Source organism: Puma concolor, chromosome D4 (genome assembly GCF_028749965.1).
Source record: "Puma concolor isolate L17-30 chromosome D4, mPumCon1.1.hap2, whole genome shotgun sequence".
Lineage (NCBI taxonomy): Eukaryota > Metazoa > Chordata > Mammalia > Carnivora > Felidae > Puma > Puma concolor.
Genome location: NC_141679.1, coordinates 86,659,870 through 86,686,331, shown reverse-complemented (window position 1 = coordinate 86,686,331; position 26,462 = coordinate 86,659,870). Strand labels below are relative to the sequence as shown.

Below are 26,462 nucleotides of genomic sequence, written 5' to 3'. Positions count from 1 at the left end.
GAGGAATGAAACAAGCCAGTTCACCCTTTGAGGCCATATGAAATAAGTTAAGATGGGGCACCTGGGTGGCTCAGTTGGTTAAGTGTCTGACTTCAGCTGAAGTCACGATCTCATGGCTGGTGAGTTTGAGCCCTGCTCTCAGGCTCTGTGCTGACAGCTCAGAGCCTGAAGCCTGTTTTGGATTCTGCGTCTCCTTCTCTCTCTCTGCCCCTCCCCTGCTTGCACTCTGCCTCTCGGTCTCTCAGAAATAAATAAAAACATTAAAAAAGATTTGGAAAACAAAACAAAACAAAACAAAACAAAACAACCAAGATCACTTCTATAGGCAGGCCTGTCAAATATCTGAGGAGGGCCCTCACGTCCCCTAGGGCTTTTCTTCTTTACAAGGGTCCAGGAGTAACACAGGAGGGTCGGGTGAGCTAGACTGGGCAGGGAGAGCACACAGGCTGCTTCATGACTTTCTCCAGGGTGGGGCCTGGAGAGCACCCCCATGTGTTCTCAATCTCGCTATCGGCTGCTGCTGGAAGTGAGCTCCATTAGACAGCAGATTCAGGAAATTTGTTTTGAGTCAGAGATGAAAATATTGTACATGTTGCCTCAGGTTAATATCAGAAAATTCATTTCAGAGATGAATACGATGCCAGTAATATGAGCAAACAAAGCAAACACGATGGGAGCCATCACGATGCAAGAACTGTGACCTCGTTCGCTAGTCGTCGGTTCATGAAGTTCACGTTTCCTACACCCGGTGCTTGGTGTCTTTCAATAAGCAGGTAACACAACTAGGTGCAAGTGACGGGCACTGTGACATTAAAAAGTGGACAAGACGCAAATGCCAGACTCATCCCGCTGTATACTTAGGATCCTTGCCGTTTACTGCATGTTAAATTATAGCACAAAAAATTCTTTAAAAATGTCAGACAGAGGAAATACAGAACCTTGTCCTTAAGCTTAAATACATATCTACATGGGGGCACTTGGGTAGCTCAGTCAGTTAAGCGTCCAACTTTTGGTTTTGGCTCAGGTCACGATCTCATGGTTTCGTGGGTTCAAGTCCTGCCTTGGGCTCTGTGCTCACAGCACAGAGCCTGCTTGAGATTCTCTCTCTCCTCTTTCTCTGCCCCTCCCCCACTCACTTATTCAAAAATGAATAAACTCAAAAAAAAAAAACCATATACGTACAGAGAAATTACATGTGCATAAGCATTGCCTGATACTTACTCAGCTCTGTCTAGCCCACCATTAATTCACTGCTTGATTGCTCCTTCATGAGCCCTCAGTTCTACAAACTGTGAAATGGGGCTTGATGGATGAATGAATTAATTCAACAAATACTGATAACCATAGTACCTTCCTCACAGGGCTGTTGGATTTATGACAAAATACACACGAAGAAGCGCTTAACATGAAGTCTGCTTTGAGCGCAGTAACTATTTGAATAACCAGAGGTTGTACTCCACGCCTCTCACTAGGAAGATGTGTGTGTGCCTGGAGAACAACACAAAGAAAAAAAAATCTCTTTGTAATAGCTACGGTTTGTTATAATCCAAAATGTTCACACTTTAGGAACACAGCTGTCGGGAGGGAAAAATTTTCCCTCTACCCTCTTAAGTTCTGTGATGAATTAAACAAACAAAAAGATAGATTAACAAGAGACAAGGCATACACACTTGCTTTTTAATTTTATGTGCACAAGGTCCCCACAGATGAGAAAGCCCAAAGAAGCAGTTAGACTCAGGGGCTTGTATATACCCTTTTAACAAAGGGCAATAAAGTGTGGAGAAGTGACTAGACAAAAGGAGGGTCTGCGGCGTCTAGGAGTGGAAAATCATGGTAAGATAAATACACGGGCAAAACTAACGGTAGATCTAAGTAAGGCTGAGTAAGGCTCATTTAGGCAGACACATCTTAGGGCCTTCTCTGTCTCTGGTGAGAAGGGTTATTCTCTTCCTCTGGGGACAGGAGATGGGAGAGGGCACCTTTACAAAGGGAAACTGATGTCCTGCCTTTAAGCAGAGAGGGGGAGGGCAAAAAGTTCTTCCCGTGTGTGGTTTTCCTCCATTGCCTTTAGCTCAAAATAATCTTTATGCCAAAGTAGCATATTCTGGGGTGGCATATCCTGATTCCCTTCATACCCAATAACCCATATGTGAAGAATTCTTAGCCTCAAGCATAGAAATAAATGCCATGGAACTGACTGAATTTTACCTTGAGATGACCTAGGAGAGGGGAGTGGGGAGGCCCAGGCGACATTTTAAATGATCTCTGTACCGTCCTTCTAATTTTCTGGGTCAATTTAGATCCACCCCATGCTTATCTGTGCTCAGTTCTCCTGCAGGCACGTTCAGACCGCGTGGCGGAAGAAAAGCAGCTTACTCTGTGCTTTTAAGGTCAGACTATATTTTTGAAAGGTTTTCTAAAATGTTGACTTCGCTAAGCTACTCTGATTCTGAGATAGTGTAAGAAAATGATACTATGAAGCCTAGGGTGAGAAAGAGCTTTTAAAGGAAGCAAAGTAATGGATAAACCAAACTTACAGAAGTGTAGGAGGCAAAGTATTTTAATAAGAACGTCTATTACTATAGAAGATGTCAGGAGAACAAGTGAGAACGAGGGCTTCCCAGGCCAAAACGGGACTTCTAAAAATGAGTGCTAGCGAGGGGAATTTAGGGCAGGGCAGCCTAAACTATTTCCTTTTGCTCCATAAAAGCCACAATCAGAAAGAGTAATACTATCTAGTCACTATTTATAGTGTGTCCTTACAGCATTCTGTGCCGGACTTTGAGATGAGGTGAGCACCAAAAATGGGTTGCTGGCCCTTGAGGACTATAAAATTTGAAAGAATAGAAAACTCGAATAGTCAAAGGAATACAGTTCTTGGCAACAGCATAACCTCCTTGGGGAAACAGGATTGCTTTTTAGCGGTTATTCCTCCAGGGGACGTTGGGCTCCGTGGTGAGTAGGGCACAGGCAGCCCGGGTTCCCCCGGGGAAGGGCCAGGATGTCCTGGCAGAGCAAAACCAGCATTCTTTGATCATGAAGCAGCAACACAGTCTTTTAACCCCATGTCTAGCCTGGATGGTGAAGATCCGCATTCCTCTCCTTTCAATTCAGGCCACCTCCCTCCCTGGGGACCTCACTGCTCCCGTGCCTTCAAATATTACCTCTAAGCTAATGACTCCCCAAACCAAAGCTCTGATTTGGATCTAACTGCAAACTTGACTTCCAACTGCGGGCCCTACTTCCACGGATACCCCAGCAGGCCCGGACCACACTCACACCTGCTCCTGCGTGCGCAGCTCAGCGGAACTGCCGTCTTTTCTCCGGTAAGCCACTCGAGGTGCAAGGTTCAGGGCAATCACCTATGCCTTCTCTCACATCCAGCATCAGATCGGTCGCCGGGCCCGGTTCCTGCTGCCTGCACAGTGCCGCTTTTGAAAGTTGACTGTATCTGTGTATTTGTATTTCACTCTCTGAAGAGGGAACGCACTCACTTGGTTCAAAACCCAAAGAGCCTAAAAGGCTGTAAGGCTGTAACAGGGAAAGCCTCTCTCTCTCCTGCCCCTTCCACCCCCCATTTCCTCTCACATACCTCCCGGAGACGCTTAGCCATTGACAAAGAAAAATACATATTCCCGCTTCCCTTTTTTTTTCACACAAACGGTAGCATGCTATACACAATTCTGCTCTTTTGTTAGTTTTTCATTTAATGTACCTTGGAGATCTTTCCACATCAGCACCAAAAAAAGCTCCCGGATTCTTTCTTATGGCCACAAAGTATGCCGCTGAGCGGATGCATCATGTATTATTTAACCAGTCCCCTAGGTACTGGTTTTCCATTGTTCGCTACTGCGAACACCGTGGCAGCGCACAGGCTTCTCTACGCCAGTTTTGCACCTGTGGGCATGTACAGAATTCCAGAATGTCTTTCAATCCCTCACCCCTCCTCTCCTCTCCGTTTCCACGTTCTCTGCGTTAGCTCAGACCCTCATCACTGCAGACAGAAGCCTCCTAGCTGGCACCTCGGCTCTGTCACCCTTCATGTAACACCCAACAAATATTTAGTGAGCACTTTCTATGTGTTACATGTTCCGCTAAGAAAGGGAGGAACAAGAGCGGCAAAGCAAGCAAGCAAGCCAAACCAGACCCTCCGATCTAACGAGACCCACACAAATCCTTGCCTGTCTCAGCATCGTGGGAGCCATAGGAGCTCATCAGTAAACCAGGGCTCTGTGTCTGGAGTCGGTTAAGAATTAGTGACAGGCGTCAGGCAAATGGAAACCAAAATATCAACTTCCTCACTGTCAGAGTCTCACTGGCAAACGTGTGGGCTTCCTACTACTTTCTCGTCCCTCCAGTTTAGACCTTGGAACGAGCCACTTGTGGGATACTTGCCTGAATGGCTGCCAGCAGAATTGCTGTCCCTGGATTGGCGCGCTCGAACAGGGGAGACCGAGGCAGACGAGGACTAAGGTGTGTTTTTCCAAATGGAAACAGGAGAGGAGATAACACACAAGATCTGCGGGCAACCAAGCCCCAAAGGCGAGAGGGGGAAGGGAGGACGAGACAAGCCAGTGGTCCAACCTCTTCCCTCCACGGGGGTGGAGCCGAAGTTTCACCAAAGAAACACGAAGACAGGGGAATAGAATTTCCCCAGACAGCAAACCGAAAAGCTTACCTTCTAGCACTGTGTTTTAAATTTACATGGCCCTTCATTCAGGAACAGACTAGGTCTCTCAAGGCTTTTGGAAGCTGTTTTAAAATGTCTAAGTACAGGGGTGCCTGGGTGGCACATTTGGTTATGTATCCCACTTTTGGTTTCAGCTCAGGTCACGATCTCACAGTTCATGGGATCGAGCCCCATGTCGGCCTCTGGACTGACAGCACAGAACCTGCTTGGGTCTCTCTTCCTCTCTCTCTCTCTCTCCCTCCCTCCCCCCCCCCCCCCCCCCGCTCACATGCTCTCTCAAAATAAATAAATAAATAAGCCTTTTTAAAAATGTCTAAGTACAAAACTGCCTAAAATAGTTGTATAATGCCTTGAAGACAAACTCTTCCAAATACATGGTCACTTGCCTCAAAAGATCAAAAAGTAAACCACTGCCAGTTCAGCCTAGTGAGGGGGACATAGAGTTGGAATTACACGTCGTAAGCAATCCAACTTTTTGGTAGTATATTGTCACGAATCCTAGGAAAGACTGTAAAAGAGAATTCGCAGGTAATTCAAAGGGGATTAAAAACTCTTCAAACCTTCTTCCCTCCCCTTCTGGCTGACGTCTGTTTAAGGCAGAATGGCCCTCAATAGCCATCTTTCTATAGCTTTCCTGAGTTTTCCCCTAAGGTACTGAGCTGAAACAGGTCTAGGAGGAAATTTTACCTCATGTAGGGTCAGTAATAGTCCTAAAACAAGGTTATGAGTTCAGAGAAGTGGGGATTGCAGAATCTTGCAGTGTGCCTCCTGCCCTCCCTCCCCAACCAAAAATGTGTTATTCTCCAAAGTGCCCCACAGCTTCCCAATCATCACATTCAACTGTCAGACTGCAGTTCAATCTGCAAACTTTTGGTTGCATTCGACACCTTAATCCAGCCACCTGAGTGCCACCTAGTTCTAGGGATTCCAGTTAAACAGGTTCCATGAGCCACATTTTTGAAAACATGTCCTAAGTTATTTTTGTGATCAGTCACGGACCACTCTATGTCTTGAAACCCCTCCGCTGGTTTCTGTGACCCATTTGAGTCCTGTTCTCCTACATGCAGACCATCCTTTTCTTCTCCAAGGCTGCTCTGCTCACCAGGGTAAACAAGAACCATCTTCGCTTCCCCTGGCCATACACTCACCCACAAAACCAGGCATGGACACGTGGCTCAGACTGGCCAACTACAGTCCTTCCCCAGGGTTCTTTTAACGAATGGGAAAGATCTTTCCTCTTAAGTTGTGTGCTGCCTGAGATCACACTGCCTGCTACATGGTGACAACTCACAGCCAGTAGGAGACAATGGGGCCAAGAGGCACAGAGAAGCAGGGCTAAGAATCACAAGAAGGTAAGGAGTCCAGAGAGCTGGACTGACTTGGCAGCATTTGAGTCCTTGGATCCAGCCATCCCTGAAGCCAGATCTGTCCCTTTCCTTAGTTTGGTTACGTGAACCCAAACGTTCTCCTTTTTTGGCTTAAACTAATTTGGGTTGGGTTTACATAACTTACAACCAAGAAGACACATCCTAGTCCATCTCTTAACTGGCTCCTGGCCTCATTGCCGTACTTAGCTGTGAAATTAACTTTGCGGAAGTGGGGCTCCAACCATCATTTGCGTGTCTCCAACACCATTCAGAGTCCCCCAGTGGCCCAGGGATTACGTACAACATCTTTCACAATATGCCCCCCCCCCCGCCCCCCAGTCTGACTTTCCAGACTTCCTACTACTGTACCACACAAGAGGCAAACCAAGTTCTGGCCATCTAAAATATCCTCCTCTCCCTTCTCTACCTATTAAAATCCACTTAAGAAAAAGAGAAGGAAGGGAAGTTCTCCCTTTTCAAGGTCTACTTCATATTATTCTCTCTGAGAAGACTTTCCGAAGCACCTCGTGCCCTCAGAGATGTAACTGTACCCCTCTTCAGTACTGCTGACATTTACCTAATGATCTCTGTCTTTTGTCTTATTCTGTCTTGGATTTTGTACCGTATCCTCTCAGGGTCCTCTTGTTAATGGCAAGACCAATCACTCAGTGGCCTGAGTCAAAACTCAAAGGGTCACTCACTCACACACCCCCCCACCCACATATATACCACTCTAATCTTCCTCTCCAATACTGCTTGAATCAATCCCATGGTTCCTGCCACTCATTAGAACCCTTCTATCAACCTCCCTGGCCACTCTCATAGGGCCCCACACCACCAGCCTTATCCTACTGCAACCAAGCTGCCCACCAACACCAGTCGTTTTTCCAATAGGCAAATCTGATTATGCTATGCCCCATCTTAGGGACTCAAGACCAAACTTCTTAGTGGGTGGTTAAGCCTTGCCACTCCCCAGGGGGAAAGTAGGCTTCTACCTATTTTCTCAGGCTCACCGCCAGCCACTCCTCAAGAAGCACCGGCCAAACAAGGCTGTTCACAGTTCCCCAGACACCCGGCGTGCTTTAATGCTGCTGGACTTCGCACATGTGGTCACCTCTGTCTGGGGAGGCCTCTCCCACCTCTGCCTGGCAAAGTTCTCACCCTTCAAGTATTTCCTCCACTGGGAGATCTCCTTGGACTGCCCTAGGGAAAAGCGCTTTCCTCAGCCCCCTTCATCTGGAAGGAGAGGCTTTCTTTGCATCCCCAGTACCTGGCACAGGGCCCTGCACAGCACATGGGTACTCAGTGAATTGTTTGACATCAGAATATGTCCAGATTGGTGTCCAGATTGGTGACCGTTATATTCTTCACTTGAATATGTATACATATATATTCATACATATCAAGATGCCTGTGCATGCGGACATTCCATAAATACTTTGCTGCTGACTGCATGGCTGAGCACCCTGAGGTTAGGAAACTGGCATTGGAGCTGGGCAAACCTAGGTTCAAATCTCTGCCTTGCCCCAAGCTGTGTGCCCTGGACATGTCTCTTAACCCTTCTGGGCTTCAGCTCTCTTATCTGTAAAATGGAGTTAACAATGGCCACCTCGTCGGTTTTTCATGAAGACCATAGGAGAAAACGCATTTAGGACGTTTGCACACCTGTCTACGCTCATACCACCCTGAACACGTCCGCGCTCGTCTGATCTCAGAAGCTAAGCAAGGTCGGGCCTGGTTGGTACTTGGACGGGAGGATCTTTGCACAGGTGCCTGGTACACAGGTCATCAATACTGTTGAATGAATGAGTTAATGAATGAATGAGCAGCCCACAGAAAGGCAGCGGTTCTTAAAGACATATCTTTACACATCTTTCTAGCCCGTTTTCCAGAGAACCCAACATGTGGTTCCCGGTAGATCAGTTTCAAGTCCTGCCGCTGAGTGTTCACCCTCTCCTTCGGGCTGCAGCCTGGCCAGCAAGGTTGCCGCCAATCACCAGGACTTGGTCCCACCCTTAATCAGATAACTCACCAATAGGGCCTTCCAGGTGCCAACAGTGGGCGCTTTTTTTTTTTTTTTTTTTTTTTTTACGTCTCATAGGCTCTCTTGGCAGTCTTGCCCGCCCCTTTGCCTGCGTCATGCGCGCAGAGCACTGTGGGGCTTGAAGTCTATAAGAGGCGGAGCCGGTCGTGCCCCTGGGTGCCAGGGCTCTGCCCCGAACTCTCTAGAGACACGCGAGCTGCCCTTCTCTCCGCCTCACCCTCGATAGATGGAGGGTCTACCTTGCCAGCAACGGGATCATTTTGCTCTGATAATTCAGTGTTTACTGAAATTTTAGATTTCAGTTTCAGATTCAGTTCTCATATTCTCATTAACGGGCCATTTATGGAAGGTATGGCGGTCGCTCTGAAAAGCCCGCGGTGACTCCCCACCTGCCCTGGTTTCCCTGGAGAATCCACTACAGAACTAGCAATCAGGAATTTTTCTAAACAGTGTGAACCTTGTACTTTTTACACTGCATTATCTCTTAAGATTATAAAAGCTATCAAAGGCTCCCTCCCCAATTGCCTAAGATATAAAGTTCAGAGCCCTTAGCTAGGCATATAAGCTGCCTGACAACTATTTTGTATTCATTTCATTACGTGTGGTCACTTTTGTAAAAGCAGCGTTTCTCAGCCTTTGCCGCATATGAGAATCACCTGGAGAGCTGCATAAAGTATTGGTATTTTTGTCCTACCCAGACCTCAGAATCTTGGAGGAGTGGGCGCAGGCTTCTTTGTTCTTAAAGTTCCTGGGGGATTGATTCTCATGGGCAGTCAGCCTTAAGAGCCACTGCTCTGACGCCTGTCAAAACTGCAGGAACATACTTTTCATGGATGTGAGCCTTTGCTCTGTAGCTCCCCCTGTTTAAAGAGGACTTCTTCCCCTGTTCCTGCCCTCATCCCACCAGGCTGATCTCAACTGTTTTCCCTTTTCTTCCCTGTGCCCCAGCCGAGTATTTACTCCTAAAGCACTTTAATACATGGTTCTTTTCAAGCAAGACTGGAGTTATTTGGTTACTTGCCGGTCTCCCTGGATAGGCTCTAAGTTCTTTGAGTGCCAACAGAAAAAAAAGAGTCCTCTTTTGCTTATTCCAGAGCCAGTGAATCAGAATCTCTCGGGTGGGGCTCAGGCAAAAGTTGTTTACCAGCCTCAGGGATTCTGACTCCTGCCTCCAGCTAGGAATTAGCTTCACAAAAGCCCTGGGTATAGCGCATATTGGTAAATATTTGTCATATTGAATTGATGAGGCATATTGTTCGTTTTTTAAGTCAATCATGTTGTTGCACCTGGTCGCCTCTGATTCCCCTAGAGAACCAAGCACCATGTCTCGTATTCTCTTCTCCATTCACTCATTCATTCATCCAACAGGTATTTTTGGTAGATCATAACAAAGCCCTGGGGATTCAGAAGTAAACAGGAAAACCCAGTTATCACCCTCTGGGATGCGAGCCTACTAACACATTAGCTATGGTATAATTATTATCATTTTTCAGTAATATTGGATTCTTTTCCCTTTGTATTCAAGGGTAAGGAAACGGTCTTATTCTCTTATATCCCCAGGATGCTGCTGGCACACAGAAGGCATTCTGTAACTGTTTGCTGAATCAAGGCAACACATAGCACTTGTCACCATTTGTAAGTATTTATTTGTGCGACTATTTGATTCATCGCTATCTGTCCCATGAGCTGCAAACCCCCGGAAGACAGGGACTGAATCTATTTTGCTCACCATGCCTGACACAGGGCCTGGCTGGGGTGGGTGCTCAGTTTCTAGTGCTAAGTAAATAAATAATACACGAGTAAGGCATCACTAAGAACAGAAATTCCCCAACCAAACATCCGCTCCCCCCTCCCTCCCTTTTCTCCCCAAAAAGATAAAGAGTACTTTCTTCCTGCGCATTAAAGGATTTCAGGTTAGAGTGAGCATGAGCCCGAGCCCAAACAGATGACGTTTCTTTTACTTACTTACAGGTTGACCTGGGACTCTACTTCAGGGTCTTTTGTTGGCCACATCTGAAGAGGCGGGATGCCAAAGGAGAGCGACGACTTGGCTTTCCATAGAAGAGTTTGTGCCATCTGACTCCCGCAGGACCCCTTCGTCAGCGGATCCATCGGTGGGCCTGGAGGCTGGGGTGCCGAGCTGAAGCAGAAGGAGTTGGGAAAGGCACTGAGAGCAGAGGAATGGCAGGCCGATCACTGGCCTACTCTGACACTGTCCCCTAGAGGCCAGCCCCATTAGGAAGTTGGGGGCGGGGGGCGAAGCCAAGGCACTTGCCAGACCCAGATGCCCCACCGAGACAGTAGCACCCCCTCGCTGTGCGGAGGTGATGCCTGGGCGCACTGGGGGAGGAGTGTGCCCCAGGACCCATGCAATCCTCTCACATCCCTCAGTACTAAGCGAAGTCATCCACTGTGTCAAGAGCCAGTGGGGTCTAAGGTAAAAGGAGGACCAGTGGGCATGCAAGCTGTCACAAACTCATTCAGAAAAGGCAACATTTGGGGCCCCCCCGGGTGGCTCAGTCGATTAAGCTAAGTCTTGATTTCGCTTCAGGTCATGATCTCGCAGTTTGTGGGATCGAGCCCCATGTTGGGATTCTCTCTCTCTCTGCTCCTGCCCCGCTTGTGCGTGTGCTCTCTCTCTCAAAATAAGCTTTGAAAAAGAAAGGGAAAAAAAAAAAAAAAAAGGCCACCTTCATTCAGTAAGAGAAAGCTCTGCCTAAAGTGCTTCTGGAGAATCACCAAAGGAGGGACCTCCCGGCCATCACTGTGTGAGTCCAGGAGTGCTTGGGTCTTCTCTCCTCATTTCCAATTAAAATATGCAAAAAAAAAAAAAAGCCACTAAAAGGGCCTATACTCGCAACAACACTGTAGATGAAAAGAACCAAATCCACACTTCAAGACTAAAAGCATACACAGACCTAAGCTGCAAAAGCCTGTTGAATCAAGCGGCGCACAGGAATAAATCGAGAAATGGGTTCCTGCAACCTGTCTGGCTCCTTTCTCTGATGACACAGCGAGGAAGGTGGGAAAGGTAGTTGTGGGAGGAAGGGGCGGCTCTGTGAGAGAAAGGGGGGTATCTCTGCTCCCGACTGGCCTTATCTTCTGAGCCAATTAGCAGCCTTCTTCACTCACCTCTACTTCTAGTGACAAATAAGCAAACAAAATCCAATTACTCGGAAATGCAAAAGTAGAAATAAAAAGCTATCTGAGATGACGCTGTGGCCAAAAGGGCCTCTTCATAATGCCTTCTCAGTAAAGACTGTGACAAGGCCGAGCGCAGAAGGCCTGCTGGCTCAAGCAGCAGCATCAATGAGGAAGAGGCATCTGCACGGGGAACCACCATCCTGCCGCGGACTGGATGCCAAGAGAAGGGAGTCTATACAGGCTGGTGGTGTGGAGCCAGACAGGCACTGCCCACTCGCAAGCTGCTACAGTGGTACCAGTGAGGCTGCAGGCATGTTAAAAAAGAAAAAAAGTCCGCCGTTGCCAGGTCGCCCTGGCATCCTCCTTTGTGAGCCATGACCCAGCTTCCCCCCTGTGGCTTCCTGGCCCCGGGGAGCCCACAGGCTGCACACCTGAGCCAGACTTCCAGATAATCTTAGCCTAGGATGGCTTTAGGCTATTTATCTCGGCACCAACCAGACAGACACCAAAGGCCCAAGCCTTCCACATCTGACAAACGGCAAGAAACAAGGATCTCGGATGTTATCAGTTATTCTTTACTCAGTGAGACGCGCCCCCCCCCCCAAAGTCTTCCGAAACCTAGACTCCCTAGAATTTATGGCTGCCTTAGCAATAAACAAACAAACCAACCAACCAACCATGAAGCAGGGCTTCCAGATGAGAGATACATTTTTTGTTTCCTTTTGAACTCTCCAGACTTTTTAAATTACAAAAAAAAAAAATTACTTATATGCAAAAGATTTATTAAGATTGTGCTCCTAGGGGCACCTGAGTGGCTCAGTCGGTTAAACATCTGACTCTTGATTTTGGGCTCGGGTCGTGATCTCATAGTTCGGGAGTTTGAGCCCCACGTCGGGCTCTGTGCTGACAGCGTGGAGCCTGTTTGGGATTCTGTCTCTTTTTCTCTCTGCCCCTCCCTTGCTCGTGCTCTCTTTCTCAAAATAAATAAAAATAATCTTAAATTTTTTATTTTAATGTTTATTTTTGAGAGACAGAGAGAGAGAGAGAGAGAGAGAGAGAGAGCGCAAGCGAACATGAGCAGGGGAGGGGCAGAGAGGGACACACAGAATCCAAAGCAGGCTCCAGGTTCTGAGCTGTCAGCACAGAGCCTGACACGAGGCTTGAACTCACGAACCATGAGATCATGACCTGAACCAAAGTCGGATGCTTAACCGACTAAGCCACCCAGGCGCCCCACTAAAAATAAACTTAAAAAAAAGACAAAAAAAGTGCGCTCCTAAAAGAAGCCCACAAAGGAGTGGAGGAAGCAAGGCAGGGCCATGAGGTTTCATTTGCAGGCAAAGTCCTCTGAGGGGACAGCTTCAGGTTGGGTGAGCTGGGCTGTCCAAAGTGGCCACCACTTGCCACATGGGACAACTGAGTAACTGAAATGTGGGCAAAGTGAGATGTGGAAGCATGAAATGCACATTGATTTCAAAGAGTTAATACACATACAAAAGGATTTTGGACATCTCATTAATAACTTCTAGATTGATTACATGGAGATAAAATTCTGTTACTAGCAGAATTAATTTTAAAGTGGCCACTAGAAAATGTAAAATCACCTATGTGGCTTGCTTTAGATTTTGGACAGCACCTCAGCTGTCCCGCCTGAGAGAAGGAGCTGAGGGCCAAAGGTGGGGTTGGGGCAAAGCCCCAGGTACGCAGAGCCCTGCACGAACGCACAGAGCAGCTACGGAGGAGGGCAGCGCATCTAAGAAGACGCAAGGCTGGTGTGGGTGTTGGAGCCACAGTGCACTGAAGAGGGGAGGGGAGAAGGGCCCAGAAATAGTGAGGGGACCTGGGGGGTACCTGACTGTGCCCACAACATCCATGTCCACTCCCTTCCTGCTTCCAGTTACCACAGCGGTGGATCCGTAGGGCTCCTTTCTCTACCTGTCTGCAAAGCTTGGTGGGATGTTTACACATGCAGACTGTGCAATATTCTGGCACTTTTCTACCTAAACACACTCTTAGACACCTCTGTAAGTCAATCACTACAGGTACATCTTTTTTTTTTTTTTTTTTTTTTTTTATTTAAGCAATGTCTGCACCCCAAGTGGGGCTCGAACTCATGACCCCAAGATCAAGAGTTGCATGCTTTTCTGACTGAGCCAGTCAGGTGCCCCTACAGGTACATCTTTAATACAGAATATTATAGAATGAGATAAACCTTATATACGGCTTCCATTCAACCTTTTAGTTTACTGTAACCTTTAAAGACTTAGATTCTTTCATTATCTTAGCATGTGATTCTCTAGCCCTTGACTCTTTAAGTTTGCTTAAAAGTACTTAAATGCTAGCTCTTTTAGATTTTGCCAACCAATTGTATCTGTTTGCCAGAACTTTACCCTTCGAGTTTCGCTTTTTAACCTTTCGGCTACTTCTTGAGCTTCATTTTCTAACTGTTCAAATTCTGTCTCGTCACCGGTCCGTGTTAATCCTCTCATTCATTTGTTATCTTTTTTAGGCTTAACTTCCCAATTTAAAAAAAAATGTATTTTCCTCTTAATCTCCTGACATTTTATCTTTATGGTCTCGCTCCTTAATATAGTTAGCAATTGAGGAACTTCTTGGAAGGATGGCAGAGTAAGTGTGCTTTGGCATAATTCCTTGGAACCCGCGGAAGTAAGCAAAAATAGTCCAATATATAGAAGAAACTTACTGAAATAAGAGAATGGCCAAACTCCGTGCTCTGAAGATCCGCTATACACAGTATGTGTGGACGAATTTGAAAGCGAACACCACGTTCCACCACCTTACGTAAGGTGAGGGAGGTGAGCAAGAATGTTCTAAAGGCCTGACAATACCTGATTTGGGGGAATGAGGACTGGAAGCCTGGGCAAGACTGGGAAGAAGCTGTTTCTTCTCACTCTTTCTCTGTCTCTCTCTCTCACGTCCACTGCCTCAGCATGCTAATAAGAAGGGCTGGCCTAATCTGAGGAAAGGCTGAAGGCGGGAGGAAAAAGTCTATCTTAGGAGCCATCTGACCCTCTTGAAAGACATTAGCCAAAAGTACACTGGAGTCCACCACAAGAAGGCCCGCGAGTCATGGGAGGTGACGCTGACCCAGGCCCCCTTCGGAGGGGCCTGTTTGCCCTGGAAATTCCAGGCGACTCCTGCCACGGGCTCACAAACACCACAGGCACGGGGGCTGGCAGATGGGAACAAGAGCCCGAGGAGAGAGGAAAAACAGATGGCACATTCCCACGGTCTCTGGACTCTTCCTGCTTCCTGAGGAGCATCGAGGCCAGACCTCCAGCTCCAGCTCTGACAGAGAAGACGCACCGTTGCTCAGAAGACTAGGGAAGGGAGTCGAGGTAAATCTGCCCACGTTATTCATGGTTAAACACAGACCCGGACAGAACTGCTTCAATTCTGAAAGGGACAGGCAGGAACAAACCAGCCCAGGACCTATGAAAAAAACGTTTGCCAAAGGCAGATGAAGAGGACAGACCAGAGGATTTTTAACAGGTATCGGATGAAAACATGTAACAGCTTTGTTTTCTCAAACAAAACAAAAAACAAAAAAACAACAAGAACTCTCTCAAAACAAATGATCAAATAACACAACAGACAGACTTCATACGGCTGTAAGGTAAAATGCCCTAGAACTGTGGCTGGGAAAAGGCTGATTCAGTGTCCTTGTGCTTCCTGGGAGGGAGACGGGCCCGAAGGAGAAGAAAACAGGTGCTGCTGAGCGAACCTCTGGGAGGGGGCCTTTGGCAGGTGCCTGGGTTTTTACGCAGAGCAGCCCTCAGAAACAGTTTACAGTTTTCCCCTCTCAGGTTGTAACTCCCAAGCCCTCAGTGTGCCTTGAGTGTTAGTGTCGTGAGTCTTAAGGGATGTGAGTAGAGACATGTGGACTGCTTCACAGTGAGCTCTCTGCTGATGGCCGCGAGGAAGCATCAGCAGCCATTGAGCGGAACTCAGCCGGGCGCCTCAGGTGGGGACCAGCAGCTGCGGTGGCCGAGGCCAGGCCCCGTCCGTGATGCAGCAAGAAACAGACCGCGGAAGGACGCCACTGGGGCACCAGTGCTGTCTCCAACGCTGGGAGGCAGACCCCCAAAGGCAGCAGCAAAATGACATAAAAGGCAACAAGGTCTCAGTTCTGGCTCCTTCCAAGTGGCTGACCTCCCCCTCGGTGCAGGCTGCGCTGATCACAGAGCTTCCGCTGACATCCCAGGAGGAACCCGGAAGCCTTTTGAGAGCCACACCCACTCCCTTGAGCCCTCGATCTTACGCATTAATCCTTGCTCTGATTGTTGGCTGAAAACAACCTCAATCAAGCACACATCATCATTCTTGCCTCTCTTCAAATCAACGTCAGCTTTTGGGGTCTGAGCTGGCTCAGCAGTCAAGGGAGGGAGCGGCGCTCGGGGCATGGGAAGGCAGAATCCCTCTGTCTGCAAACGTTATACATTTGTTCACTGGTACCTTGTCTCCTCCCTCCACTAGAATGTTCTCTCCATGAGAGCAGGAGCCCCACCTGTCTTATTCACCCGGTATCTCCGGTACCTAGCAAACAGAAGTACTTGCTATTTGCTGAACGAGTAGGTGACCACGTGAATACAAAACCACGAGGGAAATATTCGCTTGGAATAGGGAGACTATGTCAGACTATTTTGGCCTTTCTTGAATGAGGGCACACTGGTGGCTTGAATCAGACTGCTGTGGGACCTGCTCTATTTCTTTGCCCATCTCTGACAGGCAGCTACTTTGTGAGCATTGTGACAAGCGCATGGAGCAAAGACGATCCATCTGCAAGACATCAATCCAGGCCTGATATATGGCACTGACACTGTTAAATACTTAATGGCTGGCAGCCCCTCTAAAGACACTTTCCTCTCCTGTCATAAGATGCAAGATAGGTACCTACGCCCTCACTTCCATTTGTGCTAAAACTACAGAATCACTGACACGGAGAGTTGGCAAGTCTACTTCAGCCAGCTAGCTGAGGGCTGATTTCTCGTTTTTACCTCCGTACAGGAACCCTCACTGGCTTGCTACTAACTTTTGATCCACGTGTCTAACTGATTTTTGCCGTGATTAAAGAAAGATGCTGTTTGTGGCAGTCCCCGTGGAATGACTTACTCAATACCCATCGCAGCCCCATTCCGGTGCGCAGCAGTTAGAAAGCTGGAACGTCAATGTCCTACCCTTCGTTGCAGTTCAGAGTTCTGCAGATGAATTCGATTCCACAAATCAGATGCACTCACGAGAGCCTCTCCCTCAGAACAAAGTCTGGAGGATTCATAAAGAGGATACGGGGCGCCATCTTGCTTTCAGAGATCATGACAGAGCTGTTGTGGTTCTGGAGTCAGCAGCTTCTTGAATCGATAGCTTTCTGAAGCCTCAGTGGCAGCTTGGGGACCAAAGCAGAGTTGGTAGCATGGCTCTGCAGCTAGCTAAGGTGGTGACAGCTGCTTGACCCGTCAGCTTCTTGTTATCAATGGCAGCCTTCCTGGTCAGGGCAGAGCACAGTGGTTCTGGGGCCTAAGAGCTATTCCTGGGGGCTCCCAGACTCCCAGACTCCCAGACTGGAGTCTGCTATCCACCCTGCCAACAACTTTGTAAGCACTCAACTCCCTGTGCCACAATTAAATCTCATTCTGCTTATACCAGGTAGAGAGGACTCTGTGGTCTGCAACTGGTTCCCGAATGACAGGCCTCCGAGAGGGATGTTTATCAGATTGGATTTTGAGCTGAATGGTTCATGTGACCCTGTGCAGAGTGTGGAGCAGGGCGAGAGTTTCTTCTGTGGGGGTGTAATGGTGGGTATAACCTTCAGTGGCAACAACGTAAGACTGGACTTTTCCAGAATATGTGGAAATTCTGCCTTTTGAATATAAGAGAGAGCGTGCTTAGAGCACTAAGCCGTTTCTGCTCACAGAGCGAAGAAGTGCTGAAGGACAAGCAAGAGGACAGCATGCTAATTGGAGGTGCTTCTCAGGTCACTGATGGAGGTGGGTAACGATTATGCTATCCCTGTCCCTGACCAGCTTAACACTGCTTTGCGTCTTTTCAAGTGTGCCACCAAAAACTGGTGTATCCACAAGTGTGCTGAAAACACAAAAGAGTTGAGAAATACTAGTCTAACCTATAGATGCTTTAACATCTCCAGTAATACAAATTTTGCTGCATCTTGAAGCAAGCCGTGCTAGCATGGGGCGTACTGACTGCTGGAATGTACTTTCATGTATTGAGCCCAATCTGTTTTATTATCCCTCATACCCACTGTGATTTTAGGTCTAGCCCAGGGCCATACACAGAGTGGAGTGGGCCCAATTCCTTTTTCATTTGACACGCTTTCAAATCTGGGCAGGCAGCTATTATAGCCTCTGTGAATTTTCTCTTTATCAAGTAAAACACCCTCCCCCACTACTGAAATCTTTTCTCTTTACTGGATCGGTCCCATCGGACATAAACTTCTCTTTAAAACAAAAGCAAAAGCAGAAAACCCCAAATCAAAACCAAATAAAACCAACCAACAATTTTTCAACTCATAGCCCTTCCACGCCAGAGGAGAGCTCACTGTATTCATGGTTTCTAGTTCCTTTCCTTGATCTCTTGAAGTCAAGCCAGGGTGACTTTCACTCTCGCTGTTCCAAAGAAACTGTTCTTGTCAAAGGCCACCAATGACCCCGCGATGCTAAACCCAACAGTCAGTTCTAAGTTCTTTCTCTTGTTTGACCTATCAGCAACATCTGACACAGAGAATCATTAACACCCCCCCCCCCGTTTTATTTTTTAGACTGTTTATACTGATTTCCCCCCAACCAATTTTTTTTTAATTACATCCTGTATCCGTGACACAATGGTTTCACATTTAACTCTCCAAGTCTAAATTTTAGTTGGGATTTATGCGAACAGTTCATGAAAGTCCATCAAATTAGAGTCATCCTTTCTGACTAATGTTTAGTTAGTGATTCCTTTTTCCTAAAGTCTTCTGGTATCCTTCCCCGCACCCCCCCCCCCCCCACCTCCCAGCCACATTTGTTTCCTTCTCCTATTTCACGGTGATTCACAGTTGCAGTGAGGGAACAAACAAAAACCTTAATGGACTCTTTCACAAACTTCCTACCCAAGATCCCTATCTGTGCTATCCAGTGAGGGAGTGGCAGAGCACATGTGGCTGCTGAGCACTTGAAATGTGGCTCGTCTCCACTGAGATGCCGTGAGTGTAAGATACACACCAGAATTCGAAGAAAGTACCAAAAGAAAAAGTAAATTATCTTCGTTATTTTTAATATTGATTACATGTTAAAAGGGTCACGTTTTGGATATACTAAGTTAGCAAAAATAACAACTGTTAAAATTAATTTCACCTGTTTCTTTTTACTTTTTAAGATATGGCGACCACAGGGGGTGAGTCAGCCTGGCTTACTCAGTCGGTAGAGTACGTGACTCAATCTCAGGGTTGTGAGTTTGAGCCCCGTGTTGGACACGGAGCCTACTTAAAAAAAAAAAAAAAAAAAAAAAAAAAAAGATATGGCTCCTAGAAAACTTTAAATCCCATTTGTAATTCTACACACTTGCTATGCTATGACCAGAAGAAGCCACTCGCTTCTTTTCACTTAACGTCTACGAATATCCTCGATATCTTTCCAACTCAGGAAACAGAGATTGACGTCAATCTTTTTAATCTTTTTGGCATCAAATTATTAGCGTTATATTGCTATGCTCCCAATGGCTTTTTTTTTTTTTTTCTTTTTTACTTTCACAAGCAATCCTGCAGGAACAGGAACAGCCTTTAACATAAACCTCCTTCGGCAGCGACACCTCGTTGCTAACCAGCATCTGCCTCCTGTCCTCCAAGATCCTAGCTCCAGAGACAAGCAGATGTGTGGCTCATATTTTCCCACACCCTGCACCTGCATATGCTGCTTTAGAAATTTTTTTCCCTCAGGAAAACCAGCAGTGAGTCTCACTGTACAGGCCAAATGTCTAATAATTTTCTTATAGCACTGTCAGGCTCCATCTCTGCTCAGATCTTTAACTCTGGAAACCAGACAACCAAACATAATTTCTCATATTAACCTTCTAAAGCAAAATGAATTTGACTATTGTCTTCCTCTGAGAAAGGAAGCTGGTTTGCATTAACTTAAACTCTTGGTGAATAATAAAACTTGTTTTTTCCCTTCTCTTAGGAGAACAGACATAATATGAAAATTAATTTTCTTCTGTTGGCCCTAAGAGCCCATTATGTCAGCCCAATACAAGACAGCTCTTAATAATCCTTCCCAGGAAGACTGCTGTTTTTCCAAAAGAAAACTGACAGCGGCAGATTTATTTGTGATTAAATACTTAACAGCCCAACACAAACAAAAAGAATAACTACATAATATAGAGGAATGAAGATTATGAAAATAGCCCACATTAAAATAATTGTTTATGAAACTACCTGGGGGAAGAGAGTCTCCTGGAAAAAAAGAAAAAAAAAATCAAAGAATCTCGAAGTCGGGAGAAACGCAAGGAAGAAGAAGACAATACAATGCATAAGAGACAATTGTTCTTTTGTGACCCTATCTTGGCCTTGAAAACCATGTTCAGGAACAAAAAGCTTTTGTCTTGTATTCTCACAAGGTGTGGGTTATATGCATTACTAACAAGGAAGCCACTATGTAGGAAGCAATATTTGAGAAAGGAGAAAATATGTTTTCTATTTGTGATTCAAAATCTCTATGTAGGGCTCCGCACCCACTGCGGCTAAACTTAGTAAGCATACTTTCAACACTCAACTAAGGTAGTCTTTTACGACGAGAACTAAAAGATGCAGAAATCCCAATGCTGTGACTCTCGGGTGGCATCAGGGTATCTGTATTTTGAAAAGCTTCCCAAATGTGGTGATACCTTTTTTTGAGGGGTCAAACCAGTATCCAGTTCCCTTCTGGCAAATAGCACTATGGATTTTCCTTTGGGCAATCACTGCCTCTTGGTCTCTATGGATGGAAGCAATCTAATCCCTCTGTTCTGGGTTGGGCACTTGATCTAGACTCGGCCAATCAGCATGCTTTACCCACTTCTGGCCAAAAAGATTGGTTCAGGGATGAGCATACAACCCGAGAGATACAATGAATGCCAAGCTTGGGAAACATGCTCTAGAACGATTGAAAGAGAGGCACTACCTTTCTGCTGGGATTGTATACTGGTAGAAAGTAAGCCCGCAGCGCCTAGGTGGCTCAGTTGGTTAACTGTCAGACTTTGGGTCAGGTCATGATCTTGCAGTCGGTGGGCTTGAGCCCTGCGTTGGGCTCTGTGCTGACAGCTCGGAGCCTGGAGCCTGCTTTGGATTCCGTGTCTCCTCTCTCTGCTCCTTTCCCACTTGCCCTCTGTCTCACTCTCTCTCTAATATAAATAAACATTTAAAAAATTAGTTAAAAAAAAGAAAGTTAAGCCCAAAATGGTTAACTTTCTTTGCCTAGATGCGGAAAGACCTGGAAAACAAAGTCAACCCAGAAAATGAGGAAAGCCTATGGATAACAATATTTGAGCACCTGGGTCTGTCCCACCCCAAGGCTTGCTTGGTTTACTCCAGAATGTTGCAATTGCATGAACCAAAAAGAAAAATTAACAACCGGTAAGGCGCCCATCAGAAAAGATGCGATGCGTTACTAATCCTGCTTGCAGGTACAGAAGAACTGCTTGATGATCACACCGGGGTAGCCAGAAAGGAGTAAGAACCAGTTGACCACTGAGTCTGCACCCCACCATCCAAGCCATCACTTTTTACCTGGCATCAGAGCCACAAGCATTGTTGCTGCAAGTAGCTATGAAAGCAGAATCGTGAATGATTCGTGGTAAACATAATGAGGCAAGCTTTGACTTCATTATTCAGGAAAGGTCATAGAGTTGCCCAATAACAGAAAAGCTCGCAGTAGTGGGCTCCCTGACCTTAGACGTAATAAGCAGAAGGTGATCAGCTGTGAAGTCTGTTGTAAAAAAAAAAAAAAAAAAAAAAAAATTCCGGCAGGGACCTAGCAGGGTGGTTTCCAAAATCTATCCCTGGACCCGTAGTACTGTAAGCTTGTTAGAAATACAATTCATAGGAGGTGCCTGGGTGGCTCAGTCGGTTGGGCCTCTGTTCGCCTCAGGCATGATCTCAGGGTTTGTGAGTTTGGGCTCCACGTCAGGCTCTGTGCTGACAGCTTGGAGCCTGGAGCCTGGAGCCTGCTTCGGAGTCTGTGTCTCCCTCTCTCTCTGCGCCCCCCGCCCCCTGCCCTCCGGCTTACCCCCCTCCCTCAAAAATAAATAAACATTAACAACAACAAAAAAGAGATAATACAATTGATAGACCCACCCAGACCTAGTGAATCAGAATCTGTGGGGGTGGGTCCCAAGAACTGTTCTGAGAAGTCCTCCTAGCGATTCTCATATATGTTCGGTTTGAGAACCACCGTATTTGGACAAGAGAGCCTGGTTCCCAAATACAGTTTCCTGAGCCCCATCCCCAGAGATTCTGATTCAGCACATTTGAGGTTGGGCTTGAGAATCTGCATCTCTAACAAGTTGATGCCGTAGGTCCAGAGACCACACTTGAAGAACCGCTGAGAGGCTAACTCAAGTGAAGCGTTGTTGAAAGTCTTTGACCTTTAGAATCTGCCTTTCAAATTCAATCCTACACGTTAGTAACCCTAATACTGTGGCTCACGTGTGGTTCGGCTCCATGAAGTGTTGCAGCCAAAATGATAGTAAAGCAATACAGTCACTTAAAATAACTCTGGTTCATCAAATGTATTTCTCGATCACCACAAAGTCACAAAAGGTAATAGATATATTTCTTAAAATATATCTTTGAGCCACGAAAACAAGAGGGAGACCTGTTAGTCTCCCTCATACAAGGTGGGTGAGTTTCTGTACCTCTCCCCTCTAAACACCCCCTGAAAGTTTTTTATCAGCCAGTTTTCACCACTGCCCTGTGTGCCTAGTGTCCTCCTCAACCCCTCTCTTCCTAAATCTGCAACTCAAAAATGCAAAAAAGCAAGGCAGGACCTTGCTTTGAGGGTAGGGGAGGAGGAGAAATTAAATAAAGCTAGAATTTTAATGAGGCAAGAGGAAGGGAAAGGTTGAGAACTTGCATATAAATGTTAATCATTTTTGTCCATAACAGTTGCCATTTAGTAATGCTCTGTGCCAGATGCTGTTTTTAGTGCTTTGCATAAATCAGTTCACTTAAGGCCGACATCAGAACTGTAAGATAGGTGTTACCGTCATTTTACAAATGGGTTAACCAAAAGTCAGAGGGTTAAGCAACTTGGCCAAGGCCACACACATGACAACCGAAAAGACAGAAACTTGAACCCAGGTGTGTCTCACTCTAAAGCCCTCGTTCTTGAACACAATCTGATACGCCTTCCTAGAAAATGAGAACAAACACATCCAGGGCAAGGGGTTTAACAGCCTAAGTGTCTTGCCCTCTGGCCTCCACATTTCCCAGCTGGTCTTTCTCATCGCCACCTGGCTGGATGCCTAACGCCTGGGCCATACCTTCCTCCTTTACACTCATCACGGACTGTGTCTGCCTGCCAGTGAACAGAGCTGACACAGGATATTTAGCAAAGACAGTTGCCATTTTGAAAGTAATGCTTTTTTTCCCGATGTCAACAAGATGATTGAGTAAATATGGTTAAACCAGATTCTGAAAGGCCCTATACACGAGATGGTGGCATTTAAACTTTTTGCACAACAGGAAATGAGTAGTAATTGAGGACTTTGGAGTCAGGGAGGCGAATCTGGCAGCATGCTCACAAGTGAGGCTGAGGCTCTCATCCCTGGTGGCAGGTCAGAATCACCGGCAGAGCCTTCGAAGCACCTCCACACCCCATCACCACCCTGAACTTTCTGGAACAATAGGCCTGCTGTAGGGACCCACACACTCATGTGGTTAAGATATATCACAGGTGATGTTTCTTCCCACGGCCCTAATTGTCCATTCTGTCAACCCAATACAAGCCAGCTGTTAATAGTTTCCCTTAAAAGTGACATAATTGGATTAATGAATCAAAGAGGAATTTTTTGAGAGAGAGAGAGAGAGAAAGGGAGAATATCTCAAACAGGCTCCATGCTCAGTGCGGAGCCGGAGTCGGGGCTCAATCCCATGACTCTGGGATCATGACCTGAGCTGAAATCAAGAGTCAGAAGCTCAACCGACTGAGCCACCCAGGCGCCCCGCCGAGGAATATTTTTTTAAGCAACAAAAATAAGAGAAATTGTAGATGAGCATCTGTTTCAAGTTAGCAAATTATTTTCTAATTAAGCATACACAGGAGGAATAAATATATTTGACTAAACTTTTTAGAATAACAAAAACTTTATCAAAAAACATCATGAAGTTAAAAGGCAAATAATGAACTGCAAAAAATGTGCTACATATTTGACCAAAAAAAATTAATTTCCTTAATAACGTGCTTCAATAAGGAAAAGATAAACATTCCAAAGGAAAATAGACAAAGTGCATGCAAATGTATTTCATTTTAAAAAGAAGTACAAATTATACATGAATAGGAGAAAAAAAGTTTCACCTCGCTACCACACAAATTCAAATTAAAACCAGGGGCCACTTTACAGATGATAATGCCTCGCATCGTGGGTGGGAAAAACAGGCACACATACATGGTTTTGGGAGAACTGTTAAATGGCACGACTTTCTGGTGGGCAATTTGACATTATGCTTCAGAAGCCTTGAAAACATCCCTTTCCTTGGATCCAATCATTTCCATCACTTCTATAAACTTACCTTAAGGAAATGATTACCTCTTTATGCATAGACTAAGGCACATGGATTCACTGTGTCCTTAGTAAGAGTGAAAAACTGGTAAAACACTGCATGTATGATAATAAAGAAAAAATGGGCTAAATGAATTGTACTGCAACAAACATAAGTTATTTTTACAATCAGAAAACTGGTAATCATTATTTCTAAGGTTGACCCGATATTGTCATAGAGCGTTAAATAGAGAAGAAAACCTCTGAAGAAATCACGTAGTCTTTCAGGTGTGAGGTCATGAAGACAAGGGACTGGGTGGTAAAGGTGAGAAGTCAGAGGAAGAGAAAAGTATTCTAAACCGGCACTGTCCAATAGCATAGACGTTAGTCACATGTGGCTACTTAATTCAAATCAATGAAAGTCAAGTAAAACTTAAAACTCAGTTCCTTAGTTGCACCAGCCATATTTCAAGTGCTCAGTAGTCACAGGTAGCCAGTGGCTGCAGTATCCGACCACACAGATCACAGAATGTTCCCATCATTGCAGAAAGTTCTGTTGGACAGCGCTGACCTAAATGTTCTACCTCAGGCCTGGATCCAGCTTTTGGCTCATCTCTTCAGCCTCATCTTTTGGTACATTTTTTTCCTTCGTGTTCCAACAGCAAGTGTAAGCACCAGAAGGACAGAAAGCGATTTGCCTGGTTCTCCCAGACTACTGGGGGAGACTTGTTATCCAGGTAATTACAACACAGCGTTTGTGGGATAGCAGATAGATTACACAGATTACTGATACAGCACAGAGCTCAGCCTGGGATTCAGGGAAGACTTCCCAGAGGAGGAGGGGGCAGGCGTTAACCCAAAGAGTAAAAAAAGACTCTTCTAAGCAGAGCAAAGAGCGTGAGTAAAGGCACTGATGAGAGAAACGCACAGCATAGGGAAAGAACGACCAGCTGGTCAGGCATTTATTCATTCAATAGATAGTAAGTGTCTGTGATGGGCCAGGCCTGAGGCAGGCTCTGGGGACAGAGCAGTGAACATGACTGCGATGGTCCCTATCCTCATGACGCTCACACTCGCCTGGGGTGAGGGAGAGGGGGCAGGCTGTGCCAGGGCCTCCACCTCACATTAAGGATCCTGGTTTGTCAGCCTAGCTGTTGATTCTTCTTTTCCGCCTCAGTGGGGACCAGAGTCCCACCTCGTATCTTTCTTCACGTCCCCCCACCCCAGTCCCCATCACTGCTGTGGGAGACAGAGAGTTCTGGAGAGGGGGTCTTGGTTAGACCCCTCACTGGTTAGGCCAGTGAGGATGTGGATCTGAGAGGTGGAAGGATAAAGTCTAGTTGCGAGGCTACTGGAGTCATCTAGAAGAGGCCGGGGGGCCCGGAAAAGGGCAGGGCCGACTTCAGCGAGGCTGGAGCGGGAGAAGGCGCTCCGAGTTAAGAAAATGCCCGCTGAGGGAATGAGTCTGGCAGAGCAGAGCGGGTGGAAGGCGTGTCAGTGGAGCAAGGGTCCAGGGAGGAGAAGGAACGGAACAGGACAGTTACAGGAGAGTTCCCCAGGCCAAACAAGGGGGGGTCGGGACGGCTCCCCCTGCAGAGGAAAGGCGTCCGCCGCGGGTCAGAGGGGCACCAGGGGCCTGGCGTGTTGGGGGCCACACCGCACGAGGATGGGCGGGGCTGTGAGGCAGCAGGTGTGCGTTACCTACAGAGCCAGGCTGGGGAGGCTGGGGCTGGCCTGGGTCCTGGGGCAGCGCAGAGAGGCTCCCGCAGGAGGGAGACCTCCCCGGGACTTCAGGGGACTATCTCCCAACCTTGTCCTTGAGCATTTTATAAGAGGCGGCACGGCACATTCTCCACAGCCCGAATTCCGCCCGGAGCCCGGCTCTGCTCGGGGCCTGCCTCAGCACCGACGCTTGGGGGGCGTCTCGTCGGGTCTGGATTTCAGACGCTCGCTGGTTCTTCTCTGGGGCGACCCCCCTCCCTCACCTGCCGCTCGGGCGGCCCAGAACCCCTCGACCCCCGGCCGCTTGGCCCTGGCTCCTGGCCGGATCCCTTCAGACCACCACCCCCCCAGCGACCCCTCCCCACACCAGGGTCTCGCAGCCCTTGGTCCCCCCAGGGTGCCCCCCACCCACCACGTGGCCGGGTCCCCGCTTCCTCCCTCCCGGCCGCACCCCTCCCCAGCCGCTGTACCTGGGGCTCTCAAAGCTGCACCCCCTGCGCCGCAGCGCCGCCCTCTTCTGCCGCAGAAGCGCAGCGGCCGCCCCGCCGGGCTCCGGCTCCATCGCCCCGGGCGGGGGCCGCGGGCTCGGGCGCACTCGGGTGGGCTCGGGCCTCGGCGGGGCTCGGCGGGACGCTCGGCTCGCACGCCGCAGCCCATGCCCCGCCCCGCGCGCCTCCGCCGGGCCCAGGCCCCGCCCCTGCCCCACCCCGAACTTCAGTCCAGCCCACTCCGTGACCGGCAGCTGGGTCCA

At 47.3% G+C, this 26,462-nt stretch overlaps 1 protein-coding gene across 6 annotated transcripts in view; it reads right to left on the bottom strand.

Moving 5' to 3' along the window:
• GARNL3 (GTPase activating Rap/RanGAP domain like 3) overlaps positions 1–26,462 on the bottom strand; it is a 151,144-nt gene that overhangs the window by 124,190 nt on the left and 492 nt on the right. For 2 of the 6 annotated variants that reach the window (XM_086684039.1, XM_086684040.1), the window contains exons 1-2: positions 26,182–26,361; positions 10,071–10,241 (exon numbers count right to left, since the gene is read on the bottom strand). In XM_086684039.1, the coding sequence (XP_086540165.1) occupies positions 10,071–10,241; positions 26,182–26,273 (263 nt within the window). In that variant the 5' untranslated portion in view covers positions 26,274–26,361. Of the gene's footprint in view, positions 1–10,070; positions 10,242–11,676; positions 11,694–26,181; positions 26,363–26,462 lie in introns of those variants that run through there. The other 4 variants (XM_086684043.1, XM_086684042.1, XM_086684041.1 and 1 more) reach the window with 3 other exon arrangements.